General features: G+C 38.8%; 1 protein-coding gene across 2 annotated transcripts; it reads right to left on the reverse strand.

The window, feature by feature from the left end:
- Window positions 1–5,554: 5,554 nt before the first annotated feature.
- Window positions 5,555–7,812, reverse strand: LOC139704112 (double-stranded RNA-binding protein Staufen homolog 1-like). Of its 2 annotated transcripts, XM_071607229.1 has the most exons (2): window positions 6,619–7,812; window positions 6,396–6,533 (listed from the first exon to the last, which is right to left on the reverse strand). In XM_071607229.1, exons 1-2 carry the CDS (start codon window positions 7,723–7,725, stop codon window positions 6,489–6,491), a joined length of 1,152 nt encoding a protein of 383 aa, XP_071463330.1. In that variant the 5' UTR covers window positions 7,726–7,812; the 3' UTR covers window positions 6,396–6,488. The 2 variants fall into 2 exon arrangements, with proteins under 2 accessions (XP_071463329.1, XP_071463330.1); XM_071607228.1 differs by having other exon boundaries at window positions 5,555–7,812.
- Window positions 7,813–12,081: the final 4,269 nt, after the last annotated feature.

The following is a 12,081-nucleotide window of genomic DNA, read 5'->3' on the forward strand; positions in this document are numbered from 1 at the left end:
ATATTCCCTCAAATGAGTAGCAAATATTTCAATACTCATTAACTATTTTGAGTATAAACTGTTGAAGGTTTTGTAACAGGATTTGGGCAGTAATTGTTATCATTCAAAATGCGTGTGCAATTTGATCAAGTGATTTTACTTCTAGATATTTTATTTACAATCACATTCTCTAATGTATGTAAAGGCTCTCTTGCATATTTAGTGCTGCAACAGTTGGACTTAAATATCTTCCACAGTATAATTAAACAGTTAAGTACACTATGGAACATACATTTGTTATACAAATTGAAGTTAATCTGTATGTGCTGTGGTGGAGATATTCTGAATATAGTTTATGTTTAAAAAGCCAACTATTAAATATGTTTGTGGTATAACACATGTTAAAATATCTACACAATGTACCATAATATATAGTGCATGCATAAATCAGTAAATATATTTATTTAATTCTTACATACTTATAAAATCATCAACAAATACTCTAATCATTTATGTTAAAACCTGCATAAAATCAATAGCATTCAAGTAAGGAAAGCCAAAAGTCCAAAGAAAAAATGGTCTAAAGTAGAAAGTGTGGTGAAAAATGATGAAACCCCTCTGTATAAATCCAAAATGTGAAATTTGAAGATATCTTTGTAATTTGTGACATGGGATTTAGCAAGGAAGGCCAATGTTATCAGGATATATGTATAATCTTGGGTAATGCCCTTAATCTCTTGACCCTAAATTTCTTAAAAGTGAAATATTTTGGCTTTGCACTAAGCACATCTACACATTTTGTAGCATTTATTAGGATTTATACTACACAGTGACAACTGAAACACTGGCAGACATGTTCTTCTTAGTTCCTCCATAAGCCCACAACAGAATATTGCATGTTTTTTTATAAAATGCTTTAAAAATGTCCTACTTTTTCTTAGTAACTAATTGTCAAAGAAGTCAGTCTAAAATTGCTGGAGTCTGGTGAGTGCTTTCAGAAGACTGAGGAAACTCAGATAAGTGGCAGACCTCTTTTTCCCACTCTGCTTTTCTGGAATGAGTCATTCATTTGCCATATCATAATAATTTCCTTTCACTCCAATACAGAAATACCTGCAATGCCTCCCTCCTGCCCTCTACTTTGCATACCAGTCCCTTCTGGCTGTGAGATTCCTCTAAGGAGTAAGAATCTACAAATAGGGAGATTTGAAGAAGTTTTTTTTTTTTTTTTTAATTTTAAGAGAAATCCTTTTTAGGTTGAATTTTTTTTGAAGCATAAAGTTTAATATTATATGCTGTCCCAGTAGCTGGGACTACAAGTGAACAGAAAAGATATAGCACACTAAGTACCCTAATTAATTCAGTCATCCCTAGTGAAGGGGAATCTCAATTTTCAAGGTGACAGAGCCAAAGACCAGGCCTGTGGTGCAACTTCTCATACTTAAAGAAAACCTTGTTGCTCCCCAGGGATTTCCCCACATAGGTGAAAAAAGCCATCACTTTGTAAGAGTCAATCCTAGTAATGAAATAAAATGGTTCCCTTGTATTTTAACTCATTTTTTATTGAGCTGAAATTCACATAACACAAAACTAATCATTTAAAAGTAAACACTCAGTGGCATTTAGTCTATCCACAGTAATGTTGATGGGGCCCAAGTCAGATGTTGGTGGGATCTTTACTAACTGGATTCAGTCACGTGCCTGCATTAGAAATAAGAACAAGTGATGGAGAGAGAAAACCCAAATTTAATCACAATTTGACCAAAACTGGGAAGATAGCTACAGAAATGTTATAATTTATTGGAACAAAAGCCAAGAAATAAACATATGCAGATTTGGCTAGGCTGTGCGAGACTGAGATATGTTATAGTTACCATTTTATTGGATGTCAACCCAAGCCCAGGGGGGCAGCTTCTCAATATCCATTCTCAGATAAAGAAGCTGGAGTAGAAAAACTACAGGTTATCAAGAAATGGGGAAGGAAAAAATAATTGGAGGATTATTATTTTCAGAGTAATACTGTTATACAACCATCAGTTCTACCTCAGTATAAAACATTTTCATCACTTCCAAAAGGAGACCCCCTGTACTTGTTAAGAAGACATTCCTTATCTATCTGTCCCCATCCCATTACAACCACTGACCTTTTTCCTTTAGTTGTTATAAGGAGGGTGAGTCTTCACTTTCTTGAAAGATATGGCCTCTGTGAGCAATCCTTAGTCTGTGAAGAAGGAAGTGGTCAGATTGTGAACCCTACCTGCAGTTGGGTGTGTAGATCAGAGGCTTCAGATGCATCTCCAATTGGCCATTGTGGCATTGTAAGATATGTATTTGGTCTTTGTTTGTCTTTCTTGGCATAGTACTTCTAAAATCCTTAAATTCTTCAAAGTTATAGTATCCTATCATGTTAGAGTCTGTAAACAAGTCAAGATGGTGCCTGGCATTTTGCCAGAGGGAGTGGTTTGTGAAGTAACGCCAGCGAGCCATTAAGTGTGGAGATTCCTTATTGGTTGACTGCTGTATCTAGTTTACGTTAATTAAGATAAGCTGTGTGGAATGTATATATACCCCTCCTGTCCTACAATAAACGGCTCCCACTCCTGCTGTATCAATCTATGCAAGTTCCTCGCCACCCCCCCCCCCCCCCCCCCCGTTTATTTTGCTGCAGCTGGACTGCGGCACTATCATATGCTAATAAGTTGACTGGTGGCTGGGGCTCCTACATAGTTTCTGGATGGGGACTGGTCATCAGAATGACCAAGGTAGAATTAGAATTAGGGGGTTGAGATTTTTAGCCTGACTTCCCAGCCTCTGGGAAGTGAAGAGGGGCTGAAATGTAAGTTTAACACCAATGACCAAGGATTAAATCAGTCATGTATATGCAGTGACGCATGCATAAATCAGAAAAGTTCAGGATTCCAGAAAGCCTCTGGATAGATGGGCATGTGCGGGAAGAGTAGCACACTGGAGAGAGTATAGGAGCTCTATATCCCTTCTTACTGGACTCATCTTATGCATTTCTTTTCCTGGATCCTCTGTAATATCTTACATAATAAACAAGTAACTGTGTTTTATTATGAATGTGAGATGCTTAAGCAAATTAACTAAACCCCAGGAAGGGGTTATAGGAACTTTGATTTATTACCAGTTGTTCAGAAGCAACTGGGGTCTGTACTAAAGTTGAGTGGGCAGGCTTGGTGACTGAACACCCACCAAGGAGATTGGACACACTCTCTAAGTAGAATCAAATCAGAGAACACCTGCTAGTGTCCACTACTGCAGAATTACTTGCTGGTGGGAGAAAATCTGGACAAATGTGAATCATTTAGTCACAGAAACCTTCTGTGTTGATTGTGATGTAACAAAAAAACTAGAAAGTTTTTTTTTTGTCTCAACACAGACCCTCAGGAGTTGTGGAGAGACTGTTGATCTGGGAGTGCAGTAGCATCCGAAATTGGGGAAATCATGATTTGAATGTGCCCCAAATTTAATATATTGGAAATGTAATCACCAAAGTAATATCTTAGTGGTATTTGGAAGTGAGTCTTTTGGGAAATAATTAGGAACAAAAGAGATCATAAAGGTGGGACACTAAGGATCAATATAGAGGCTTTATTAAAGAAGAAGAGAGACCTGAACCGGCATATATATTCTAACTCACTATCTAATGCTCTGCATTAATTCAGGACTCTACAGAATCCACATCCATGAGAAGGCCATTGACAGATGTGGTCCCTCAAATGTGAACCTTCAAATCTGTGAGTGGAATTACCCAGTCTGTAGTATTCAGTTATAGCAACAGCAGCAGACAAAGATGTCATGTCATGCTTGATGGTGTATTGGATGTCTCAGTGTCACACATAGGTTTTTAATACCAGAGCACATCACTTGATTATTATCAATAAAATAGCACTTGTTGGAACCCTGAATAATGATGTTTGCATCTTGGCCAAGTCTGACAGAGAGAGAGAGAAAGAGAGGGAGGGAGGGAGGGGGAGAGAGAGAGAGAGAGAGAGAGAGAGAGAGAGAGAGAGAGAGAGAGAGAGAACAAGAACAAGAGGGCACACAGGCGAGTGCAAGAGCACTCAGAGACAAATGAATAAACTTTAGGTTTGTCACTTGCAGTTGTCAATATTTGGTGCAGCTTGAAAAGTATTTTAAAATACACAATTGAGGTAGTTAAAGAGGATGTGTGTGCAGACATTGCTGAGTAAAGGGGAAAGGCTTCAACAAAGAAGGGAGCTCCTTGTTACTTGTCAAACTCTTTTCTGTTTTCCCTCTTTGGCACTCACTCAACCTCCATGTTGTCCATCACACTCCATCTCATTTTCCTACAGGTACTACATGGCAGCACCATGGACCTTCTTGTCAATGATGGAACCCAGTGCTTTGTAATGATGTCATTAATCCAGGACCATGGTACATCTCCATGAGGAGGGGGCTTTTCCATCCAAAGTTGACCATTGAGGAGGGAGAATTCATTGATGAGTTTGAAGTTATCTTAACAACAGATGCACAGCTTAGGAACACCTTATTTTTTGTTTGATTTTATCTTTTTTAAAAAATAATTAATCAATTGATTATAAATAGGTATATATGACAGCAGAATGCAATTTGATTCATTGTTCACAACTGCAACACAACTTTACATTTACATTTTACAACTTTACATTTCTATGCACACCTATCCAGAGTAATGATATCTGTCTCATTCTACCATCTTTACTGCCCCCATTCACCCTCCCTCCCTTTTGTCAAGTCAAAGTTTCTCCATTTTTCCCATGCTTCCCTCCTCCCCATAATGGATCAGTGTCCTTTTATCAGAGAGTACATATGGCCTTTTGTTTTTTGGGGGGACTGGCTTACTTCACTTAGCATAATATTCTCCAACTTCATCCATTTGCCTGCAAATGCCATTATTTTATTCTCTTTTAATGCTGAATAATATTCCACTGTGTATATATACCACAGTTTCTTTATCCATTGGTCTATTGAAGGGCATCTAGGTTGCTTCCACAGTTAGCTATTGTGAATTGAACTGCTATGAACATTGATGTGTGGCTGCATTACTATAGTATGCTGATTTTAAGTCCTTTGAGTATAGATGAAGGAGTAGAATAACTGGGTCAAATGGTGGTACCATTCCAAGTTTTCTAAGGAATCTCCATACTGCTTTCTAGATTGGTTGCACCAATTTGTAGTCCCACCAGCAATGTATGAGTGTACCTTTCCTCCCACATCCCCGCCAACATTTACTGTAATCTGTATTCTTGATAACTGCCATTTTGACTGGTGTGAGATGAAATCTTAGAGTAGTTTTGATTTGCATTTCTCTAGTTGCTAGAGATTTTGAACATTTTATTTATTTATTTATTTTTTAACAAAGATCAAAGTTCATTTATTTAAGTCCTGTTGCATTAACAAAAATAAAAATAAAATAGAAAAGGACCAAATGATCATCTAAAGTTTAAAATTCCTAAATTGTCCAATTTATACAACTGTGGGAGACTTCATCAAGTTTTCTGAGAAGTCCAGGACTTTTTCAGCTAAACCAAAGGGCCACAACCTGCACTACTGAAAGGGTCCTGGGTTAGTCCAATGAAATAGGAACGCATAACCACACACATGGATATGATCTTTGCCGGTTAGGTACTGATAAAGTCAGTCTCAGACAAGTTTCTAAACTGTGCTATATAACTAGATACAATTGAGAAACTCTCAAATGAAAACTTTATATAGTGTCATATCAATCAAAAGAAAATAATGAAACGAAGAAGAGCACGCCTCACTGGGGAGGAAGTGGTGTTCAGGGTGGGCACGACGTAGGCGGTGGGTGGCCGGCCCGCTAGGAAGGTAGGTCAGCTGAGGAGGAAGCATTGGATTTTCTCTGGTGCTGTTAGCTCTGGGGCCGGTCTAGGGCCTCTCTCCAGCGTGGCTGTCCAGGGTTGTCCCAAAGTGTCTGAGTCACCAGGACAAGAACGTTCATGTTTTGTTTCTTTTTTACACAGCAAAGAGAGACAAAAAAAAAAAAGGCCAAGCACCGAGCCGCCGCTGGATGCCCACGAGCCTCTCCCCCAGCAGCTGCCTCATCCGCTGGCCACCTCGGGTCGCTGTGGTCTCCATGCTGCCGCCCTCCTCTGACCCACCACATCTCTCAGCCCACTTGGACGTATCAGAAATTCCAAATTTTCAAAGCAGTTTCAGTGTGTTCAGTATATATGTTGCATTTCAAAATGGTTCACGGCCAGAAAATGTTCAGCACCTCCCACACATGGATGCTGGCCCGTTGCCTGTTCTTGGCGTCTCTGTACTTTGTTGGTCCAACTCAGACAGCAACTTTAAAATATTCAGCGCAGCCATATCATGGCAGGACTCCACATCCTTGCCGATACCGTGGCTGATAAGAGGTGGCTGAGAGGAGCAATTGATGAGAGATACAAATTCGTTCTTGTTGTTTTTGGGGAAGTCTTTGTATTCAACCTGGAATCCCTGGGCTCTGGAAAGATAGTCTAGTTGCTCAGAGGGTCTTGTGAGAGGTCCATGGGGTACGTGGCCTGAAGAGATGTTATTCTTTAAAATGGTCTCGGCTGTGGGTGAAGTGCCCCCGTACAACAATTCTCGGGCTATCATGGCAGTTACCGTGGCCTTGGCAGGATTTGGAGCTGCCCTGGTGAAATCTTTGGTGTGATGTCCTTGACTAACTCCTACGGCCTGGGCGACCTCGGGCACCATGGGAAGAATCCCAGCAGGCAGCTGCTGATGACTGAGATAAGGCATCCTAAATTCGTCCTCTTTATTACTAGTCCCATTTTCGTCCCCAGAGCCAGGTTCAAAAAAGGTTACTTTTCTTCCATCCCCTGGTTTCTTTATTGGTGTCTTCTCCTCTGACTTGAGCGCAGGTTTGGTGGGCTGGGCCTGTGGGACTTTAAAACCAAGGATCTCCAGCATGTTCTCAGCTGCGTTGCGTTTGGCCACCTTCTTATTGGTGCCCGTTCCTTCTGCGGTGTGGTTTCCCACCTTCACCTGCATCACGAACTCCCTGCGACGGGGGAGGCCTCGCTCGGTAAGCAGCGTGTACTCCGGCTCCTTCTCCTTCTTGGCCTGCTGGATCTGGGCCAGTCTGCTGATGGGATTCATTCCTTGGCCATACTCTGGGCTTGTCTGTAGCTTGCCTGTGGGCCTGGTTTTCCTTTTGATCCTGGGCTTCACACGCTCCATGGCAGGCAGAGGGGGCAGCTTCCTGAGCTCCTCGAGCACAGCACGGGCCGCGTTCTTCTTGGAGATCTTCTTGCTCTTCCCTTCCCCTTCCCCCACGAACTCCCCAACCGAAACCCTGGTCACGAAGCTCTTCATGTGGGGCGGGCCACTCTCCCGGGCCACCTCGAAATTCACAGGCAAGTTCCGTTTAAGTGCAATCTCAAACACTTGACTTATTTCAGATTTATTGAGATTTTCTTCTTCTGATTCTCTTCCATTCATCTCCAGTCTCTCAGGCGGAGGCTCGTTCTGCAGGATCCTCAAGGCTTTAGCAGCAGCATCGTGTTTCGCAGCCTGTCTCGTCTTTCCTTTCCCATTGAATTGCTGTCCTCCCACAGAAAGTTCAACTTGATAAAGTAAGGGTGGAACTGGAAATGGGTAAAAGTACCTCGGGGGATAAGCACCTCCTCTCATGTTGTAGTTGTAGGTGGACTGCATCCGAGAGTAAGGGTCAACAGGCTTATACATTGGTTTTTTTCCAAGTTTCATGCACAGTGCATTTAGTTGAACAGTAGGAGTTATGCTTTCTTAAAGAGGGCGTTCCAGGAACAATGTTGTTTTTTGCTCAGTTCTGAGAGGTTAGATTTTGAACATTTTAAAATATATTTCATATATATTCAAATGTATACCTTTTTCTGAGAAGTGTTTATTCAGCTCCTTAGCCCATTTATTGATTGGGTTGTTTGTTTTTTTGAGTTCTTCATATATCCTGGAGATTAGTGCTCTATCTGACGTGTGTGTGGCAAAAATTTTCTCCCCAAATGTAGGCTCTATGATCATATCATTGATTGTTTCTTTTGCTGAGAAGAAGTTTTTAGTTTGAGTCCATCCAATTTATTCATTCTTGATTTTATTTCTTGTACTACAGGAATCTTGTTAAGGAAGTCAGGGCCTAAATCTGACATGATGAAGAATTGGGTCTACTTTTTCCCTCTGTTAGATGCAGGGTCTCTGGTTTAATTCCTACATCCTTGATCCACTTTGAGTTTTGTGCATGGTGAGAGGGGTTTATTTTATTTTGCTGCACATGGATTTCCAGTTCTTCCAGCACCATTTGTTTTTTTTTCTTTTTCTATAAGGAATGACATTAGGATTTTAATTGGAATCACATTGAATCTGTATAGTGCTTTGGGTAACATGGCCATTTTGACAATATTAATTTTGTATATCCAAGAACAAAGAGATATTTCCATCTTCTAAGGTCTTCTTCAATTTCTTTCTTTAATGTTCTGTAGTTTTATTGTAGAGGTCTTTCACCTCTTTTGTTAAGTTGATTCCTCATTTCCCTTTCTGAGGATTTTTATGGATGTTGATTTTATAACCTGCTACATTTCTGAATTCATATATTCTAGAAGTTTTCTGGTGGAACTTTTAGGGTCTTCCAGGTATAGAATCATATCATCAGCAAATAGTGCCAATTTTAGTTATTCTTTTCCTATATTTCTCCCTTTAATCTATTTCATCTGTCTAATTGCTCTGGCCAGTGTTTCAAGAACTATGTTAAATACAAGGGGTGAAAGAGGACATCCCTATCTTATTCCAATTTTTAGAGGAAATGCTTTCAACTTTTTTTTTTTTAATTTAGAATGTTGGATTTGGGCTTAGCATAGATAGCCATTATGATGATGATATGTTCCTGCTATCCCTAGTTTTTCTAGTGTTTTGAACATGAAGGGCTGCTGTATTTTGTCAAATGCTTTTTTTTTTTTTTTTTTGCATCTATTGAGATGATTATATGATTCTTATCTTTGAGTCTATTTATGAGATGAGTTACATTTATTGATTTCTGTATGTTGAACCAACCTTGCATCCCTGGGATGAAACCTACTTGATCATGGTGCAAGATCTTTTTGGTATGTTTTCTTATTTTATTTGCCAGAATTTTATTGAGAATTTTTGCATCTATATTCATTAGACATATTGGTCTAAAGTTTTACTTTTTTTGATGTATCTTTGCCTGGTTTTGGAATCAGAGTGATACTGTCCTCATAGAATGAGTTTGGAAGTGCTGCCTCTTTTTGTATATCCTAAAACAAATTGGAGAGTGTTGGTTGTTGAGAGCCACAGCCAAGTCAGCATTGCCAGAAGGAGTGGTTGAGAGGTGACAGCCATTAAGATAATTGCTGTGACTGGATGATGCTGGATTGAAACAGACTGTGTATTGAGTTGTATATAGACCCCTGCTGTCCAGCAATAGGGCGGCTCTGGCAATAGGGAGGCTCCTGCTGCCTCAGGCGCCTGCTACTTGGGAGTTCCCGTTGAGTTCTCGCAGGGGGTCCCCATGAGTTCCGTGGAGCCGGAGCCCTGGTGAAGCACGGGTGGAGTGCGGGTGAGGGTTCGGGCAATAAAGTAGTTCCTGTTTGAACCTACAAGTGCCTCTTGGCGGCTCGGTTATTTTGTGCCCAGCCAGACTGTGGCAGTTGGTATTAGTTCTTTTTTAAAGGTCTTGTAGAACACGCCAATGTATCTGTCCAGTCCTGGCCTTTTCTTGATTGGTAAACTTTTGATGGCATCTGCTATTTCATCACTTGAAATTGATCTGTTTAAATTTTGCATATTATCCTGATTCAATTTGGGCAAATTTTATGACTCTAGAAATTTGTCGATGCCTTTAATATTTTCTATTTTAGTGGAGTAAAGGTTTTCAACATAATTTCTAATTATCTTCTGTATTTCTGTAGTGTCTGTTGTGATATTTCCTTTTTTATATGTATTTTAGTGATTTTTTTCTCTCCTTCTCTTCGTTGGCATGGCTATGGGTCTGTCAGTTTTATTTATTTTTTCAAAGAACCAACTTTTTGTTCTGTCATTTTTTTTTCAATTGTTTCTTTTGTTTCAATTTCATTGATTTCAGCTCTGATTTTAATTATTTTCTGTCTTCTGCTGCTTTTGGTGTTGATTTGTTTTTGTTTTTCTAGGTCTTTGAGATGTAGTGTTAAGTCACTTATTTTTTGACTTTTTCTTCTTTTAAGGAATGAACTCCATGCAATGAACTTTCCTCTTAGAATTGCTTTCATAGTGTCCCAGAAATTTCAATATGTTGTATCTGTGTTCTCATTCACCTCTAAAGACTTTTTTTTATCTCCTCCTTGATGTCTTCTGTAACCCATTGTTCATTCAGTAGCATATTATTTAGTCTCCATGTATTGGAGTGGATTTTATTTCTTCTTTTATCATTGATTTCTAATTTCATTCTATTATGGTCTGAGAAAATGCAGGGTAAAATCTCTACTTTTATAATTGCTTAGAGTTGCTTTGTGGCATAGTATATGGTCTATTTTAGAGAAGAATCCATGTGTTGCTGAGAAGAAAGTATATTCTCTCATTGAAGGCTGGAATATTTTATAGATGTCAGTTAAGTCTAAGTTATTGATTGTATTATTGAGTTCTATAGTTTCTTTGTTCAGCTTTTGTTTGGAAGATCTATCTAGTGATGAAAGAGGAATGTTAAAGTCACCCAAAATTATTGTGTTGTGGTCTATTTTGACTCTTGAACTTGAGAAGAGTTTGTTTGATGAACATAGCTGTTCCATTGTTTGGGGCATATATATTTATAATTGTTAAGACTTGTTGGTGTATGGTTCCCTTGAGAAGTATGTAGTGTCCTTCTTTATCCTTTTTGATTGGCTTTTAGTTTGAATTCTACTTTCTTTGATATGAGGATGGAAACCCCTGCTTGTTTCTGCAAACAATGTGAGAGGTATGATTTTACCCAACCCTTCATCTTCAGTCTGTGAATGTCTTTTTCTATGAGATGAGTCTCTTGGAAGCAGCATATTGTTGGGTATTTTTTTTGATCCAGTCTGCTAGTCTATGTCTTTTGATTGGTGAGTTTAGGCCATTAACATTCAGGGTTATTATTGAGACATGATTTGTATTCCCAGCCATTTTTGTTTATTATTGGTATTTAATGTGACTTGGTTTCTCTTCTGCTTAGATTTTCCTTAGGTGTAATCCCTCCCTCTGCTGATTTTCATCATTGTTTTTCATTTCCTCTTCTTAGAATACTTTGCTGAGGATGTTCTGTAGTGCAGGCTTTCTAGATGTAAATTCTTTTAACTTTGGTTTATCATGGAAGGTTTTTATTTCATCATCAAGTCTAAAACTTAGTTTTGCTGGATATAAGATTCTGGGTTGGCATCCTTTTTTTTTCAGAACTTGGTGTATGTTGTTCCACGATCTCCTGGCTTTGAGGGTCTGGGTTGAAAAATCTGCTGAGATACAAATTGGTCTCCCTCTATGTGATCTGATTCCTCTATTTTGCAGGTTTTAAGATTCTGTCCTTATTCTGTATTCTACACATTTTGATTATAATGTGCCTTGGTGTAGATCTGTTGTAATTTTGTACATTTGGTTTCCTGTAAGCCTCTTGTATTTTGTTTTCCAATTCATTCTTCATGCTTGCGAAATTTTCTGATATTATTTCATTGAGGAGATTGTGCATTCCTTAGGTATAAAATTCTGTGCCTTCCTCTATCCCAATAACTCTTAGATTTGGTCTTTTGATGCTGTCCCATAATTCTTGTATGTTCTGTTCATGGTTTCTAACTCTCTTCTCTGTGTAGTCAAATTTATTTTCTAGATTGTAAACTTTGTCTTCATTATCCGATATTCTTTCTTCCAAGTGATCTAGTCTGTTGGTTATTCTTTCTATTAAATTTTTTTATTTGATTTATTGTATTCTTCATTTCAAGGATTTCTGACTGTTTTTTTTCAGGGTCTCTATTTCTCTCTTGAAGTAATCTTTTGAAACCTGTATTTGCTCGTTTAGGTCATTTTTAAATTCACAGATCATTTTATTTATGAAACTCCTGAACTCCTTCTCTGACATTTCATCAACTTTGC

The sequence above is a fragment of the Marmota flaviventris genome, unplaced genomic scaffold (assembly GCF_047511675.1).
Source record: "Marmota flaviventris isolate mMarFla1 unplaced genomic scaffold, mMarFla1.hap1 Scaffold_280, whole genome shotgun sequence".
Classification (NCBI taxonomy): Eukaryota; Metazoa; Chordata; class Mammalia; order Rodentia; family Sciuridae; genus Marmota; species Marmota flaviventris.

Coding starts and splice junctions, on each gene's coding strand:
- LOC139704112 (XM_071607228.1), bottom strand. CDS start 7,725: ATGAAACTTGGAAAAAAACCAATGTATAAGCCTGTTGACCCTTACTCT.